The sequence below is a fragment of the Berghia stephanieae genome, chromosome 2 (genome assembly GCF_034508935.2).
Source record: "Berghia stephanieae isolate SIO BIC M18660-M18661 chromosome 2, UCSD_Bste_1.3, whole genome shotgun sequence".
Classification (NCBI taxonomy): domain Eukaryota; kingdom Metazoa; phylum Mollusca; class Gastropoda; order Nudibranchia; family Aeolidiidae; genus Berghia; species Berghia stephanieae.
The window spans coordinates 90,772,270-90,792,184 of record NC_088361.1 but is presented as its reverse complement, the minus strand read 5'-3'; the positions used below and the strand labels follow the sequence as shown (position 1 = coordinate 90,792,184).

Genomic DNA, 19,915 nt, shown 5'->3' with positions numbered 1-19,915 from the left:
CCTTACCATCATTAATGTTAGTCAGCTCAGATGCGCTGGCTTGGTCGTGTAAGGTAAACCGAGTATCGGTGAAGCTGTCGTTATTGTTGTCACTGCTGCTGCTATTGTTGTTGTTATTGTTGTTGTTATTATTATTGTTGTTGTTGTTGTTGTTAATGTTGTTGCCAAACGAATCGGAAAATGAAATCCGAGGTTGAGAATTGGAACGTTGTTGATTATTTTGTTGTTGTTGTTGTTGTTGTTCCTCATCACATTCGCTGTTATTTGTGTTTATACTATCCTGTCTTCCAGGTAGAGGCGGAATAGAAAATGTTGGTAAAGTTATATCCGGAACACTACGTTCTCCGCTATCCATGACATAATTATTGTCACTGCTGTCAAGTCCCTCTTCATCATAGGTACCGAGAGTGCTGTCACTGGTGTTGAAGCTGTTTTTGTTTGATATCTTTGTGCTGTTACTGTTAGTATTCCCGACTCCACCGATGCCAACGCCACTGCTACTGCTATAACTGTAAGCATCATAACAGTCGTCAACAATTGCAGTGTTGGCATCCTCGCCACCGTGCTCCTTTGCCTTGCTATACTCCACCACCGTGTCTGCAGGTCTTGTCGCGGTGGAGAAATGCGCGTGCTTTGGTTCTGAGTAAATAGATCGATGCGTGCCGCGACCGGGGGAAACCTTTCCGCCGTCACCCGCCGCCGCCACCGACGATCGAGGTTCGGCTTCCGAGTTATAATTCGCGTCAAGTAGACTAGGACACGAGTCCGAACGGGCTTTGTCGGTGATTGGCGAAAGCACAGCGGCCTTGTTGTCGGTGCCACCCGGAAAAGCCCGATCGCCGTCCTCGGCTGTTCCCGGTGACCCAGCACCGAGTAGTTGTTCCGTGGAATCGATTCGCTGTCGGCGATTAGCGGGTTCTACCAGCATAACCGACATCGCGACTAAGGTACTCACGTTGAGGCTATTTTTAGAATACGCCTCTCTTCTGACAGATTCTGTGTTCCTGCACTCATTCCACTAGGTTTGCACGTGTTTCTCATTCTAACCTCATACCATTATTCTGACCTCACGATTTGCTATAATCGTAATACATTATTTTATATTTAGTAGCCGAAGATAAAAGTACTGCTTTGACGATTTCCTTTGGCATAATTTTTTGGTAACGATTACAGACCATTTAAGATTGAGTTGTTCCATTGTTTGATTGCCCTCCACAGGCCTTGATTAATAATATCTGTTATAAAAAGGGAAGAAAGTAGAGAAAAAAAGTATTAATATGTGAGCATGGTGGAACTATTAAAGATTACTATGGAAAGAGCGAAGTTGACGTCACTCAGATCTCTAGCATTATTTTTAGAGATTATGTTAGTGATACGTGCTCCGTAAATTACATCTTATTATAATGGAGCTAAACGGCAAACAGTGTAGCTCTATAGACCCAAGAAACCAAGAACAGTCAAAATTGGATGGTTGATTGGGAACGGCAAAACACTGGGAGCGGTCGTATATGATTAACAAATAATGTTTGGTTTCTTCATAATTTGAATTTTTTTAAAAACTAGTCTAAATTTATTATGAAAGAATAATTTTGAAAAATTCAGAGTCAAGACGATGACTTCCTCCTCAAATAACTTCCGGTGCGCGTTGCGTTTCCAATCTTTCAGATTCAGCCGGGGAAAACAAATGAAATAGAGGGTTTGGAGGCTCAGGGGCTAAACTTTTTGTTTCTATTTTCTCTGTTTTATCTTAATGTAAATAGAGTCAGTGCAACTGAAATTAATTGATTCATCCTCCTCCCACCCTTTTGTTCACTTTATCATCATTATTGTTTCTATACAATTACAAGGTACACCTATTTCTTTCGATTTATTTATTTATTTATTTATTTATTTATTTATTTATTTATTTATTTGTTTATTTATTTATTCATTTATTAATTTATTTACTTATTTATCTATTTATTTATTTATTACTTATTATATTTCAGGCAGCTGGGATCTCAAACTTTCGAATTTCTAACTGACTTCCCCACAGTATAGAAAATTATTGCTCAAATGTTTTTCACCCCCCCCCCCCCCCCCCCCCCCCCAATGGTATATTTCAGTTTAAGGGAATTGAAAGTTAAAATGATCGGGGAAACACCATGTTACTGTACTGTTACTATTTAGGCCGACGTGTACTTATTTGAAGGTCTGATAATCCAAATTGTTTTGTGTTAATTGTTATGGAAATACTCTCAAAACAACGCAGAATATTTTCCATTACAACATTGTTAAATTAGGCCCATAATTTCGTTCGGTTACCAGACCTGCATATATGTGTGCACGTCGGTGTCGGCTCTTAAGAAGGTATATCAAACAGTGCCAAAAGGTCGTTTTTGTGTCACTCGCCATTCAAATACTCAAATAAGTTTGTTATTTTTTTGTAACTAAGCAAATATTTTTCTTTCATCGGTTTCTCGGGGTTGAGTTATGCAAAATAAATCAAAAACTGACGTCAGTAACAGTACAGTATTATAGCTAGTAGTTATAGCTTTTTAAACTTTAAAATGTTGAAAAGGGTGGACAAAGTTGGTCCTCTGTCCAGACTATTTTTTAAAACCTTTTAGAAACTATTTCAGCTCCTATTGAGGCTAAATCGCCAGTATTTGGTTGACATTATACCATTCAACTGATAGAAACCAGTGAAAACTACTTTTTTCTGGGTTTTTTCTCGGATGACTTATTTTTGGAGTATTTTTCTTTAAATATGATTGATTCGACTTTAAATTTTATTTTCTTCATCAAAGTGATCTCTAAGTTGCTTGAAGCTGTGAGCTGTAAATATATAACATATAAAATTGAATGCAATAACTTTTTTTAAAGAACAAGATACCAAATAACGGAACGTTTCAGGCGCAAAATCTTTCTTCAGCGATAACAAAAATTATTGAAACGTTCATACATTATTAAATTATTACCATTAATTTCATAATCCAGACAGGCGACAGACAAAAGGTACAAAATTGAATGTTACAGATTAAAACGACCAACTATAAAAAACGATAATAATACATAACAGAGAGATGATATACAAGGAAAAAAATATCTCCCAATACTGTGATATACATACAACTGTTTCTCTCCCAGCCAAGGACTTCTGTCAGGGCTAGGACAAACCACGTAATCTCATTCCAAGACAAAGCTAGAAAGCAACTCGCAAAACAGATATAGAGGGATAGATGACAAAGCAATTGGCCTCCTACTCACATTGGGAGGTCAGAATACCCTACCCAGAAACATTAATACATCACTTAAATCCAAACCATCTACAGAAAAGTATGTTGCACGCCTGGAACGATTGTGCGGCTATATGGTCTAGTGCTATGGCAATCGCTTTCGGATTGGAAGGTCCTGGGTTCGAGCTTCGCTCGGCGAATAGTTGAGTCCTTGGAAAAGGCTCTCTACTCATATTCTCTCACCGTATGAAATGAGTACCTGTCCGTTAACAGCGTTGTCTCTGTCAGAAAAATTGTAACATCGCCTACATGTTACGTGTTGCTGTTGGTCAGGGACCCTTTGTAAAGCCCTTTGAGCACGTTTAGTGGATATCGCGCTAAATAAAAAAGCTTAAGTTATTTAGAAGATCGGTTGGCAAAGTACTAAACACAGACAAACATCAGGCATTTTCTGAGTTCAGTAGTTGCATTTTCCTAACCTCCCCACCCCCCACCCCTCAACGCCCCCCCCCCCCCTTCCCCCCTCTCAGCTAGCTCAATGTGTTGTGATCAGGTAGACGGGTTTGTTAGATCTAGCAGAGAGTAGGTTGCCATTGTTTAACGTCCTATCCAAGTGGCAGCAAACAACTGCTACTGACCATTTTCACAACAGATAATGACATTGTCTTCGATTCCACATTGTCTTTTTGCTTAACCTATGTGTAGTTTGTGGTCATTTAAAAAAGTTCCCCTTCTAAACTGCAGCTCTTTGGTTAGAGATACACAGTCGGCAGCTCGGGCAAAGTTGAATCTATTACTTAAAATCTTTCACCATACTCAGGTGTTAAGTGCGTATCTGGTCTATAACAAAGATTGGGGTCGAGATATAGTTGCTTCACACGGAACCAAGATCGATCCATGGTGAAGTGGAGATATTTTTCTGACCCCAGCCATGTCCAACCAGCAAATTGGGTAGCTGGGTCTGTTAGATCTGACGGAAAAAGTTCTTTTCTATAAACTAACGTCCAATCCAAATGGTAACAATCAATTGCTATTGTTCGTTAACGCTATGGAAACCGAGATAAGCGCAGGCTCCAAGGGCCTAATAGCTCTAAAGGACTCATCATTTTGGGTTTGGCACTGTTTCATACACACTTTTTTTCAGATATCTTAATCTTACAATGTTAAGTGTTGCTTTTAGCTTAAATCCCCTTTGATATCGCTATGATCTGAGCACTTTGTCTTTGGACCACCTTTTATATAGCAGATCTAAAGCCGGACAGTGAAAGGAAATGGAAAGACCAAGCGGTTCGAGTGAACACATTATCGTCGTATTTAAACAAAGTGCTCATACTTCTGAACTTTGGATCGGTCCAGACACCCGGGATTAAAGAGTGTATTTGGATACCACTTAAAGGATTTTCAGGTCAGAAGAACGGAAATAAACATAGTGCGTGTTTTAAGATCAACAGGGGGAAAAACACATAGCACAACAAACAAAGCCATAACCATTTGTTTTATACTTTTACAAAACACTGTTTAAAAAAAAAATCATTTTAGCCAGGTAATTTATACATTGTAACATCAAAAGCGGGGGTATGGATAGCTCACTTAGTAGAGCACTCGCTTCACACGCAAAGGGACCAAGATCGATCCCGGGTGACGTCGAGATTTTTCTTTGGGAAGCTGAGTTTGTTAGACAGGGTTGAAACTACTATGTTATAAACTGGCGTCCTATCCAACGGGTAGCAAGCAATTGTTATTGTTTGTTTCACGCTGCTACAGAAATCGGGATAAACTAAGGAATAACAAGAAAGAAAGAAAGAAAGACACACACACACATACACACATACAGAGAGAGAGAGAGAGAGAGAGAGATAGAGAGAGAGAGAGAGAGAGAGAGAGAGAGAGAGAAAGAAAGAAGGAGAGAGATAGAATGAGAGAGAGAGAGAGAGATAGAGAGAGAGAGAGAGAGAGAGAGAGAGAGAGAGAGAGAGAGAGAGAGAGAGAGAGCATCACAATCAAAAGCACATCCTTTAAAAACGCCGTTAACTCAATCGATTTAAAAGCCTGATAAATGCAAAATATAAATAACTAGATATAGCAAAAGCATCGTGCCAAATTTCAAAAGCAAGATTGTTTAAGTAACAGTATGGTGGTTGTTGGGGGTGGGGGGGGGGGGGGGGGGGGAGAGAGAGAATACTAAAGCTGCACATTTCATCAAAATCACTCTAATATCAATATGTGCGTGAAAATTGGAATTATTTACGTGGTTCCAGCTGGATAAGAAAAATGTAGAATTTTGTTTTTACGCCCCAAGTCAAACTTGCAGTGCACCTTTAACCATAGATAAGATTATTTTCTTTTAATACTCTCAAATTTAAACATTGCAGTATAAAAATGTGAGTTATTCAAACATTTTTGTTGCTCTTTGGTGCAAGGTGGTATTCGGATGCTTTAAAATGGTATTCGGGTCACACGAATTAAAATAAACATAGCTTCTGACATAGGATACTGCAAAGTCGTAACTGACGTGTAATTATTTGCAGGTCTGATAACCTTTTTTTATGGGCTCATTTTTGTAATAGGAGAACTCTCAAACAATCGCACAATTGTGTCCATTACAAAAATGTTAAATCAAGCCCATAATTGCGTTCGGTTATCAGACCTGCAAATTTATCCATCTCGGCCATTACCTTTGCTGTCATAATTTTGAGGAAACTATTTCTTTTTCTATTTTGCGACCAATATTGTAAGAAAAATAATAGGTAGACGTGAACCTGGGACCGTCGACTGGATTTTGAGCTTTACTCTTAAAATTTGAGTTATATTAAAGGCGGCCATGTTGTCTTGTTTTATGACATTCGCCTTGGGACCCTCTCAAGCGCACAATGGACGGTGACCCCGTTTTGAGCCGAAATAAGCCCGGCAATCCTTGTCCATAGCTTCCCGGACTACGGACAGAGCTGCATATACGAGATGGAAGTCGGTTTGGACGAATCCTTCGAGGTGGCATCGACACCTCGAAACTGTGGGAGAAGTTGCCAGTCCACCAGCCAGAGTAGACAATAATGGGTTGGCAGCCATGACTTAACTATAGTGCTCTAGCCGGCTTTGGTCGAGAACCTGCTTAACAGCACGCTCACTACATCAGTAGGGACTTGCCACCTTTACAACATGTACCCGTTGTGGTAACGAGCCCGAAACCGCAGAGCATCTAGTTGAACGGTGCGTTGTGACGAAGCTGACGGGCGGTGCACAAGTGCGGTACGGAATTTGCATCTTGGGTCGATCGTCATAACATAGAATGTGAGCACCATTAGAAGCTGTTGCCTTAGGACCGGAAGATCCAGGAGGCTCTTTCGTCACATTCTTTCATCGAACTCAGGTGTAAAATGGGTATCTGCCCGTTAATAGCGTTGTCATTTTATTGGGTTGATATAATTGGAAGGACGAGTTTTCTGGCCATAATTTTGAAGACTTTGTTGGATTTTCCAAGTTAGTCAGAATGATGACTATTCTTTCTTAAGGCTCTTTATTCACATTCTCTCACCGTACTCAAGAGTAAAATGAGTATCTAGCCGTTAACAGCGTTGTCTCTGTCGGAAAAAAACTGTATTATCGCTGAACAAGCGTCATGTCTCGTTCTACATGTTACGTGTAGCTGTTTGTCAGGGACCCTTTTTAATGAACACATTCAGTGGATATCGCGCTATATAAAAGCTTACGTTTGTTGTTTTTCTTACCTTTTTTTTTTGTATTTTATTTTATTATTATTTATTTATTTTTTTTTTTTTTTTTGGGGGGGGGGGTATTTTTTATTTATTTTTTAATTTGCTATTCGTTGTTGTTCATAATTTATTTTCTTATTTCGGGGGGAGGTGTGTGTGTGTGTGTGGGGGGGGGGGTTAATATTTTTGTTTAACCCGTAAAATGTCTAATTCCGATCACTCTGACCGTAAACTAAGTTTTCTCATAATTCACTCCCACCTTTTAAAAAACCATAACATGTTTTATCAGAAAAAGCCAACCCACAGTTCTTTCACGATAACGTTCTGGCGTATTTTCTTATCTTTCCGAGTCATACGTGACTTGGAGGGAATTGTTGTGATGAGTCAGTCTATCATTAAAACAACACATGACTTGACTCTTTAAAAACAAATGACAAATGGCACCAAATTCTGCCATCTTTTATGGAGATTTGAGTCACTGCCAGGATACTCAATTTTTACTGATGGATTGTTCGGTTAAATTCTTAGATAAGAATAAAATAAATAATAAAATGAAATTCCCTTTATTCATCCCATAGGGGAAATTTGTCTCTAGGGTCTATTCCAAGGGAAGACTGGAATAACTCAGGCTTCAGCCGCAGCGCAGAGCCGCAAACTCAGCTAAGGCGAAGTGACTTACTCAAGGACACACAACGTAGCGGGTATCCAAACTCGGTACCCTTCGGGTACGAGGCAAAGACCATACCGTTGAACCACGCTGTCCCATACTTAATATACTAAATATCATACCCACCGCCTCAAAACTGCAATATATCGGAATGATCTAGATAAATAATTGAAAAATAAAATTCCTTATATTCCTCATAGGGGAAATGTCTTTAGGGTCTTTTCCAAGGGAAGACTCGAATAACACAGGCGTCAGCCGCAATTTAGCGCCGCAAACTGAGCTAAGGCGAGATGACTTGCTCAACGATACAGCACAAACGATCAGGAATAGAAATTGTAATCTGTATGAAGCTGAAGAAATAAAACTCACTCTTTCCAATGATGACATTGATTTTGTCTGTTAATGTGGTCTTATATTATGACACTCATCTATGGGCACGATGATCCAGGGCTCGAGTCCTGCTCTGAGCGGCGAGTAGTTGAGTCATTGACAAGGATTTTTTATTCACATCCTCACACCGTACTCTCTTTCAGGAAAAAATGTAATATCACTTAACAGGGGTCTCTTGTTGTGTTGCTGTTGGCTTGGAAGTCATTGTAAAGCGTTTTGAGCACGTTTAATATAAGTAGATTTTAAGCGTTGCATTCATCTAAACATGATACCGTTTTGAGGCAATGGGTTACAATTGTTACCCGTTGCTGTTGGCTTTGGACCCCTTGTATAAAAATTTAAGAATATCTAGTGGATTTGGCGCTATTTTAAAGCTCACTTTTTTGTAATGCGTGATATTATTGTAACTTGTCTCCTTTAACGGATTGAGAAATGTATGCTTCAGTTCTCTTTGCGAAGTCCCAGGTTTGAGAGTTTGTGCGGAGACGAGGATCATTTTAATCGATTGATATTTGAAGGACACGTTTTCTGGCCAAAATGGTTAAAATGTGTTTTTATTCAGACTACAGCAGTATGGGGGTTATCGATTAACAAGTTATAGTTGCTGATTGGGGCGGCCACGACTGACTGAAGCTTGCTGGTGAGTATGACGACTATGATGGTGATGATAGTGGTGGTGGTGATGATGAAGATGATTGTAATGAGGATGATGATGATGATGGTGATGATCATGATGATGATGATCATGATGATGATGATGATGATGATGATGAGGTTGATGATAATGATGATGATGATGATGTTGATGATGATGATGGGGTTGAGGATGACAATGATAATGATGGTGATGATGATGATGGTGATGGTAATGATGGTGATGATGATGATGATGATGATCATCATCATCATCATCATCATCATCATCATCATCATGATTGTGATGATAATACCAAAGAATGATGTTGATGATAGTGATTATGATGATGATGATGATGAAGATAATGACGACGATCGAGCTGATTATCAGTTAGCTATAGTATGCGATGATCGGCTAAGAGTCATCCATTGCTAATGGTAGCCAGAATAGGAACAGATTACATTTCCAATGAAAACCTCGACCACAGGCGGGTGGTGTTTGTTGCTTTAGGGCACTTAGCGTTGGCTTTTACTATTAGTACCGTTGGCTGAGAGTGGGTTGACTATACTATTTTGGTGGTTGTTATAATAGTACTAGTAATAGGGGGTGGAGGAGGAGGAAGACGGAAAGGGGGGGGGGGGAGGGGGCTAAATACCCATTAATGGACGATACATTTGTGTGGCTTTTTCAGGTGATCGGAAATCGTTCGAAGCAGAGTAAATAATAATAATATGTTGTTTTCAAAAACTTAACCTGCTAAAATACGTATACTTATATAGTAGCACAGAATCCACCAAAGAGGAATACACTCAAATGTTTACATTATACATTCAAAATAACAAATATAATAATACATAATAGAGAGATGATTTACAAGGAAAAAAATGTCATCTCCCAAAACAATAACAATGCATTTGACGTGTACGGGCAAGTCAAGATTCTTAAAAGGATAAATGGCAGGGGAAAGGGGAGGGGGAGCGATTGATAGTCTTATAGGAAGATCACAAGAATAGTATATTACGTGTGTGCATGTGCTTTATTTATATATCTATTCGATATTTATTCTTCTTCTAGGTTCCATGCCTGGTCCAGGCTTCGGATACTGCATGAATTATCTCTCTCCATTCCTCCCTGTCTCTTGCTTTTTCAAACAGCTCTTGGATTGTTAGGTTGGTGAAGCCCTTCAGTTGGTCTATGAGTGTTTTTCTTTGTCTCCCCCGGGCGCGTTTACCAGGTATTTTTCCACAACTTGCCAGGTATTCATTCTTATCTTTCCTTACTATGTGTCCGAAAAAGGATAGTTGTCGATCCACTATTAAGGGCATTAGTTTCCTTTGTTGGTATGTTTGTTTTAGCACTTCTTCGTTCGTTTTGTGTGCGGTATACGATATTCTCTGCATCCTTCTCAAGCACCACATTTCAAAAGCTTCAATGTTCTTTTGTGTTTCTGCATTTGTAGTCCAGCTTTCGCATCCGTATAACAAGATTGGCCACACGTAGCACTTCAAGACTCGGAATCTAATCCCGAACGACATCTGTTTGTTTATCAAAATGTTTCCCAGGTCCATGAAGGCCTGTTTGGCTTGAGTTATTCTTGCTCGTATGTCTCGGTTACATCTTCCATCTGTTGTCACTATTGAACCTAGGTATTTAAAACTTTCTACGTTGGTAAGCTGCTCGCCGTGAATCGTTATATTGCAGGTGTTGTTGTTTTCGGGGTTTTTCTGTATTACCATGCATTCTGTTTTGGTGATATTCACTTCCATTCCCTTGGCTTCACTATCTACTACCACTTTGTCAACAATCTTTTGAAGTTGGATTTCTGATGTTTATTATACGACCCAATATTTATTGTACGTTTATTCAACGTTTTTTTTTTTTTCATTTTCTTCCATGTTTTTACATGTTCATTTTATGTTTCTTCTCCTTCTCCTCCTCCTTCTCCTCCTCCTCCTCCTCCTCCTCCTTCTTCTTCTTCTTCTTCTTCTTCTTCTTCTTCTTCTTCTTCTTCTTCTTCTTCTTCTTCTTCTTCTTCTTCTTCTTCTTCTTCTTCTTCTTCTTCTTCTTCTTCTTCTTCTTCTTCTTCTTCTTCTTCTTCTTCTTCTTCTTATTATTATTATTATTATTATTATTATTATTATTATTATTATTATTATTATCATTATTATTATTATTATTATTATTATTTATTATTATTATTATTATTATTATTATTATTATTATTATTATTATTATTATTATTATTATTATTCCTTGGAGGCCAAAGCTTCAAATTGAAGCTTCAAATGGCCTGTCTGTTGTCTCACGAGCGAGCAGATCTGGTGGTGTACAAAGACGTGCTATTTCACTGAGCAGGACTGTTGCTCTTTCTTTCTTTCTTCTCTTAATTTGCAAACCACCTCTGGTGTATTGTCGCAAATGTAGGTAGGCGTCTTGATACTTTAAAGGCTCCATACACGCACGGTTTTGATAGGCGTCCGAACCACGATCAGGCAAACCGGGGTGAAAACGCAATGTGTGTGGCCAAATACCTGGCCGATAAACCTAGGTACGGTCCATCGTTCGCAAAGCCCGCTTTGCTTAATATTTTTCGAGGCGATCGGCGATCGGGGGCGTGGCAGTATAAAAAATTGGACAATTTTTTTCTGATTTTCGCTGTTTTGACGTCAGATTCATGATCAACGTCGAATTTACAATGGGTTTGATACCAAGAACTATGTTTTTACTCCAAAAATTGATGAAATTAGAAATAAATTTTAATTAATATTGAGGCTATTTGGCCGACAGAACAGGGCCCCTCCTGTTTTGTGATGGATCAAGTGGTATGACTCTCGCTTTCGGATCGGAAGGTTCAGGTTTCGAGACCCGCTCTGAGTGGTGCAGAGTTGAGTCCTTGGAAAATGCTCTTAACTCACATTCTCTCACCGTACTCAGGTGTGAAATGAGTACATGACCGTTCGTTGTCTTTGTTGGGAAAAAAATGTCCCATCGCCTGACAGGCGTCATGTCTTGTCTTTCAAGTTTAATATTGCTGTTGCCTTGGGACCCCTTGTAAAGCGATTTGAGCACGTGGATATTGCGCCAAATAAATGCTGTGTTATTATTTTTTTAAATAATATTTTTATAAATGTTGCGCCAGGAAGAGGTAGATGGCAAAAGTTTCGTTCATACAAAATAAAAAATAGTTTTCATGATTTTCAATGTAATGATATAATAATATGCCAGTTCTTTTTTTTTTTTCTTTTTCCTCCTCACCCGTTGTCGCGACATGACGGTCGACCTTGATACAGACATTTGGGATTGGCAGATGCCAAAAAGCCTTGACTACGTGATGACAGGGGTGGGCATTGTAACCCTGAATTATAATCTACAAACAACGCGCCCCCCCCCCCCCCAACTCCCCCCCCCCCTAAAAAAAAAAGAGCTGTGTGCGTGTGTGGGGTGGCGGTGGTGGTTGGGGCGGGGGGGGGGGGGGGGTGCGAATGCGAGTAGTCCCGAGGAGTACCGTTTAACCTGCCACGGGAACACTGTCGATTTGTTTTATAAATAATAATAATAATAATAATAATAATAATAATAATAATAATAATAATAATAATAATAATAATAATAATAATAATAATAATAATAATAATAATAATAATAATAATAATAATAATAATAATGACGATAAATAACAAATCTTTATTGTCCACACAATGGAACAATTTCCGTGGTCTACGTTGCTTTTAAACTTAAATCGGATTGTAAATGTATGGATGTTATGCGTATTGGAAAAATACTCACGACATCTCCATCGGGGTATAACATATTAACACACAAAACTGCAAACGCGAACGTTCATTGTCTGATTGATATAACTTAGTGATAAGTTAATTATAAAATGCTGTCTAAAAGCAATAACAACGGGTTGACTAACGTCAAATTCATTCCTTCTATTGATGCTCTGTGTTAAATTAAAATACTCACAAAGTCCGCCAGCCAGAAATATCACTCCAGCCCAAAGATCTACATGGAACCTTGAACGTTATAGTCTGATATATTTTAATGAGAACTAATCATAAAAATGGGTGTCTAAAAACAATAACAATGAGATGAGTGACGTCAATTTGGTTCCTTTTATAAATATCCAAGAACTTTACTCACTCCATCCGCTCTCTCCTCCTTCAATACATATGAATCAATTCTCTCATCACTTTTTTTGTGCGGCTATGCATGTGATCTTGTGAAATGACACTCGCCTTTTGATCGGACGGTACTGGATGCGAGTCCCGCTCTGAGTGGCGCATAATTGAGTCCTTGGAAAAGGCTCTTTACTCGCATTCTCTCACCTTGTTCACTATTAAAATGAGTACCTCGCTGTTTACAGCGTCGTCTCTGTCGGGAAACAATTGCAATATCGCTTAACAGTCATGTCTCGTCTAACATGTTTTTATGTTGGCCAAAGACCCTTTTAAAGTGATTTGAGCACCTTTATTGAATATAGCGGTATATATAGCGCAAGTAAATTTTTCTCTCTTTCTCTTTCTTTCCCCCCCCCCCTCTCTCTCTCTCTCTCTCTCTCTCTCTCTCTCTCTCTCTCTCGACATGTTAGATTATTATAGCTATTGCTACATATGATGCGAATATCTTGGACGGTTATTGATGCTATGAGTTTAGGTAAAATGCTCACAACATCCACCAGTCGGAAATAACGCACCGTCACACAAAACTACGAGTAACCTTGAACGTTAAAAGTCTGATTGATATAATTTAGTGAGAACTAATTACCAAAATGACTGCCTTAATACAATAACAAAGAGTGGAATAATGTCAATTTCGTTCCTTCAACAGTCTAATTGATATAATTTAGTGAGAAGTAATCACTATTGTGCGCAAGACGAAAGATAGAATAACGACGTGAAAACAGCGAAAATCCGAAAAAAATTGTCCACTTTTTTACACTGCCACGCCCCCGATCGCCGATCGCCTCAAAAAAATATCTCCCCGTATGTGGGCAAAAACCATCTGCGATAAACGCAGGGATCGGGTCACAGCGATAGGTCATCCGTCCCGCTATCAGCGGATGTCGGCGTCTATGGGGGGCTTTACACTTCAGGATGTATTTGAGTGCTGTACTAGTGAATCAGCCTTTCTCTGTTCCGTGGTGATTAAATTTACAGCAATAGGTGGTAGGTTTGTTTGTTTGTTTGTTTGTTTTTTTAAAAGGGTTTTATGGCCCTTGCACCAGATTTAGGTTATATCAGCGCCAGTAAAAAGGAAGAAAACGGGATAGTAAAAAGTTCTAGAATTACAATTAAAGCACCCAAGAGAAAGTAAGACAAAAGGGGACTGGGAACAAATAGGGATCAGATGTAGATTCCAAGAGCATACCCCAATGTACTTAGTTAGAGATCACCTATAAGTTTCACCCGGACACAAGCACAAAAGTCAACAAAGAGGAATATACTCAAATGCTTACATTATACATTCAAAATAACAACTATAATAATAAATAACAGAGAGATGATTTACAAGGAAAAAAAGATCATCTCCCAAAACAATAACTATGCATTTGACTGTTTCCCTCCCAGGCAGGACGCCGGCCAGGGCCAGGACAAAACCAAGTAATCTCATTCCAAGACAAAGACAGAAAGCATGTTGGAAAACAGATATAAGGGGATAGAAGACACAGTATTAACCCCTCCCCTGTCCACTATGGGAGGTCAGGAACCCAACTCAGAGGTGGTAGGTTTTTCCAAAAGCGGATAAAAGAAGGGAAGAAAAGCTGTTTATGGCTTTGTATGGTTGGAAGAAAGTTCCAAGTCCTGGTGGTGGAAGGGGAAAAGGAATAAAGATGCGCGAACTCTCAAGAGTCATCCATTGTTCGGGAGTATGGAATAGCGAAAAAACATTGAGGATTTCATGTCCTGCTGTTTTTTTATGGTCAGTTGATCAAATGGAATGCTGTTAATCCACTGAGGGCTTTGTTTCCTCCAGAGCCATTCATTAGGCCCATGGAACCGGAGTTTATCCTGGTTTCTATAACGTGAAACGGACACTAGCGATTGCTGCTCTTTTGATAGGACGCAAATCAATCACAAAGTACTTTCCGCCAAATTTACCAGACCCAGTTACACAATCACTGCTGGGTGGACAAGGGGTTAAAAAAAATTTCAGGCTTCACAAGGGATCAATCTACCAACTAAAAGGATCAGGACCCTCATATTTTATGGCGTGGGGTGGGGAGGGGTTTCTATGTTTATTCCGTATCGTTTCCGCCTTATTCTATATTAATGATATGTTTATTTTATATTTATTATATGTAAAAAAAAAAAGAAACATTGATTCGGCCAAAAATTTGTTGGAAAGTTGATAGGAGATACTGTGTGTGTGTGGGGGGGGGGGGAATTAAGGGATAGATGAGCTAAAAAGCGGAGAATTAACGGTTCAGCGAACAATTTCCTAAAGGTTAAATTGGCACAAAACCTGATTTTTGGTTTGCGTGGACAAATCATCTCTCTTCTGCCATTAGCATCGGTGTCCAAATGTGATTCGTTTGAGATGGCTGAAGATATAATGCAAATGATGGTTGTAAGATATATATATATATATATATATATATATATATATATATATATATATATATATATATATATATATATATATATATATTATATATATATATATTCAGGATGATTTTACTTGTCTTAGCTTTTGGGGTCCCGATAGCTCAGTTGGTAGAGCTTGCTTCACTATGAAAGGAACCGAGTTCTATCCCGGCTGGAGTCGATTCTTTAAAAAAGTTTACTAGCCTCCTTCCATCTAACAGTGATTGGGTAGTTGTGTCAGTTAAATCTGGCGGAAAGTACTTTGTTGTGGACTAATGTCCTACCCAAAGGGCAGCAATCAATTGCTATTTTCCGTTTCACGTTATAGAAACCGGGTCAACGCCGGCTACACGGGCCTAACGGACTACATATAAATTCAAATTGTTGATAAATAACACTCAATTGAAATAAAGATCCAAAACAAAGTGTGTATGATCTTTATATTTCACCCCATTACCTGGTCCCTTGTAAAGCGCTTTTGAGCGCGTTTAGTGGATATTGCCCTATTATATAAATGCTCAAATTAGCAAGTCATTCCTCCATCTAGAGTCATCAACTCTCTACACTCAACATGGACATGCAGGTGTAATTAAACAACTGAAAGGTGTTGGGTTACTTGGATCATTTTGGCGTCATCATTTAATTCCGATAAAATGTCATAAAATCGCTCTGTCGTAGTTTAATTATGATAAATGTGACAACAAGAGTTACGAGGATTACCAATCCCTCCAGTGGTGTAATTCTAGAAAGGTTGCAGACCGATTGAATTCATCAAACTTATTACTTTGATGCTATAAATGTGTTAAATAACGCTCCTGTTGGCTTGAGTAAGGTACACGTTGTGACAAATTCATGGGAATCTAACATTTAAAAATATTAGACATAATATCTTGGGGTGAGGATTAACTGGTTCTATACCCACTTTTTGAAAATTTTGAGATATTATATGCGTTACAATCAAGATTTTAAAATGCTTTATCTGACAAAATTTTGTTCAAATCGGAAAATTGACGCACAAACTATGTCTAAAAGAGTGGTTGAAATTTATATATAGTTATTAACAAAAAATTAACTTTAAATCAATATTTTTTTCAATTTGAATAAAAATGAAGATAGAACCAGTTAACCCTCAACCCACGATATTTTGAAAATGACGAATTAATTGGGAACGATAGTGTGATGTCAAAAATACAGGTTCCAATCTCCATTGAAGTGTGATACCATTCACCTGAGGGTTGGATTCATACCTTGTGCAACTAATCTTCTGATTTCAGAGTGAGAGGATCTTATTTTCTATAAAAAAAAATAGTGAGCTTTTATATTGCGCATTATCAACTTAATGTGTTCAAAGCGCTTTACAAATGGTCCTGACCAACAGCAACACATAACACGTAGAATGAGACATGACGCCTGTTAGGCGATATCACAATTTTTTTTTCAGACAGGACAGCGTTGTTAATGGTCAGGTACTTATTTTACACCTGAGTGCGGTGAGAGAATGTGAGTAAAGGCGCTTTTCCAAGGACTTAACTATCCGCCGAGCAAGGCTCGAACTCAGGACCTTCCGATTCGAAAGCCAGTGTCATACCACAAGACCACATAGCCGTCATAATTGCTTGTCGTCCATAACACGCATCCATCTTCGCTCTTTTACTTCCTGTACTAATAAGAATCTGCCTATGCTAAAATAGTTATGCCACCTTTTGATTCAATATAAAACCTATTCATTGTTAGGCATCAGGAGGACTGGATACACACTTCTAAGGAGTTGTGAACCGGAATAGAGGAAGATGTGACGTCATAGCTTCTGTTTTTCATTCCACATTGTTAAACAAAACACCCATAGCTATATTTTAGCCAGAAAATGTCTACTTCAAGTTATGTGACCCATCGTCTCAAAACGGTATTGTCTTTGGATAAACCAGATGTCAAGAAGAGATTCTGAAGTATAAATGATTCGAAATGTGACCCATCCTCTCAAAACGGTAGTGCGTCAAGATGGATAGGTACCAAGTCAGTGGCTATACCGCTGATTCATGCTTCACTTTCCCATCCCCCTCCCCACCCTTTCTGAACGAGTTTAACGCATTTACTTAAATATCGACATCATGTGTTGTCAGTCTCAGTATCAAGTCTGTTTTTTTTTTTATATCTCAATCCAATTGGATCAGTAGTCTGATGTCACGCCGCCCGGCAACGGCGGTCATCTTGGTTCTAAACAAGGAAAATCATTACTTTTTATTCTTCAAGCTGGCTAGAACTTTTCATATGTCTTGTGATCAGAATGTGTAAAAGTCAAAACATGATAAAATTTATGTTTTTTTTCCCCCTCTGGATACGCTTTATGCTCGCCGGAGAAATATTTCATACGGGCGTCCGCCATTGTTCCGATAGTTTAGAGCCAGTGTTACTAAGTTACCATGCGTCATTAGGAAGGAAGTGACGTTACGACTATTGAATCCCATTGATGCAATGTGTTAAGCCAAAGAAAAACTCATAAAATCAGTTACCTGATATAGATAGTATGCGCTTGGCCAAGAAGCTCATAACATTGCCACCCGGAAGTATAACGGACCAACACACAAAACTGTGTGCATCCATGAACGTTTAAGGCCGGGTTAATACAGTTCTGTGAGCATTTCTCACAAACGCGGATGGCAAAAGACAATAACAAAGACCCGAGTGACGTCATCTTCGAGCTATCGATAACGTACCAACATAGAAAACTATGTGTAACATTAAACGTCTGATTAATACAATTTAGTGAGAACTACACCTAAAAATGGCAGGATAAAAATGATAATAAAGAGGTGAATGACATCAATTTTATGCATCTATAGAAGGAGCGAAGTTGACGTCACTCAGCTATTGTTATTCTTTTTAGACTGCCATTTTTATGATTAGCTCTCAATATTTGTATCAATGAGACTATCGACGTTTAAAAGTTACACAGTTTCGTATTTTGGCACGTTATATCAGGCTGGCGAATTGATTATTCCAAAGCTTTTGATTCAGTACAGAACGATACGCTATTCAAAATCTTAGAAAAGATCGGTATAGACAGTAAAGACCTTCGACTTGTGAAAAACTTATATTGGAATCAAACAGCGTGTGTCAAACTGGATAATGAAACATCGGACTTCTTTAACATCGAGAAGGGAGCAAGACAACGTTGCGTCTTATCACCGGACCTTTTTAACATATATAGTGAATTAATATTCAAAGAAATTGAAGATATGAAAGGCGTCGTCGTTGGAGGGCAGAATATGAATAGCATAAGATACGCAGACGATGGTACTCTGATGGCCTACTTTCCAGAACACGTGCAGAAAATTTAGATAAAGTGGTGTGCAAAAGTGAAGAGATGGGCCTGAAACTAAATATTAAGAAAACCGAATGCATGGTGGTCTCAAAGAATGACAACAACGCGACCTTCCACTTGTCAAGCAAAGGAGAGACCATAAAACAAGTAAAGAAATTTAAATATTTAGGCACTATCATCACCCATGACGCACGTGACATAGAGGATATAAAACAAAGAATAGCAATAGCAAAAACGTGTTCCATAAAATGCGACCAGTTGTGTCAAACAACAACCTAAACTTGAAGACCAGAATGAAAGTAGTAGAAACATATGGTATAAGTACCCTTTTATACGGTTGTGAAACGTGGACGCTTGGCAAAGAATGTACGAGGAGGTTAAAGGCATTTGAGATGTGGGTGTATAGAAGAATGTTGAGGGTATCATGGACAGACAGGTGTACGAACGAGGAAGTGTTGGAGAAGGTGAGAAAGGGAAGAATACTGATCGATACCATCAGAAAGAGGCAGTTACGCTTTCTAGGACATGTGTGGAGAAGAGATGGAATAGAAAAGTGGGTAACATCTGGGATGATCGAAGGAAAGAGAGCTAGAGGAAGACAAAGAATGACTTATCTAAATAACCTAAGAATGGCCAAATGTGACTTAAAAAGCAACACAGATTTCATGCGCACCGTAGAGGATCGTGATTCGTGGAGACAGCTGACCGGCAACGTGCTCAAGAGCACAAGCCACGATGGATGATGATCAGGCTGGCGGATGTTGTGATTATTTTACCTGAATGCATAGCATCAATAGGCTCTTTTCTAAACTCGAAGAAGCAGCTTTAGCAAATAGACTTATTAAATAGTGTCATCGATCATGAAAGGGACAAACAGTGGGAAGACATGTTTATTCATTCCAGAAATAGGAGGCTTACGTTTCAAGGGTTATTCTGAAATCCTAAGTTTGGGGTCTGAAACCGTGTACACACATTGCACAATATATCTTATTTCATAGGGAGAAAGAGAGAGAAAGAGAAAGAGAGAGAGAGAGAGAGAGAGAGAGAGAGAGAGAGAGAGAGAGAGACAGAGAGAGAGAGAGAGAAAGAGAGAGAGAGAGAGAGATTGAAAGGCTGAGAAGGATAGAGAAATAGAGAGAGGGAAGATAGATAGATAGATAGATAGATAGATAGATAGATAGATAGATAGATAGATAGATAGATAGATAAATAGAGATAGAAAGAGAGAGAGAGAGAGAGAGAGAGAGAGAGAGAGAGAGAGAGAGAGCGTGTGTGTTTGTGTGTATGTATGTGTATGTGTTAGAGAGAGAGAGAGAGAGAGAGAGAAAGAGAGAGAGAGATAGGGGGAGGGCATTGGGAGTGAGCTTGAAAGTGAGCATAA

The 19,915-nt window shown here is 38.8% G+C and overlaps 1 protein-coding gene across 3 annotated transcripts in view; it reads right to left on the bottom strand.

Moving 5' to 3' along the window:
• The window catches only part of LOC144965823 (uncharacterized), a 390,278-nt gene that overhangs the window by 241,691 nt on the left and 128,672 nt on the right, over positions 1-19,915 (bottom strand). For all 3 annotated transcript variants that reach the window (XM_078901578.1, XM_078901579.1, XM_078901577.1), the window contains exon 4: positions 1-1,235. This exon is cut by the window's left edge and continues 806 nt beyond it. In XM_078901578.1, coding sequence (XP_078757704.1) covers positions 1-937 — 937 coding nt within the window. In that variant the 5' untranslated portion in view covers positions 938-1,235. The remainder of the gene's footprint in view (positions 1,236-19,915) is intronic.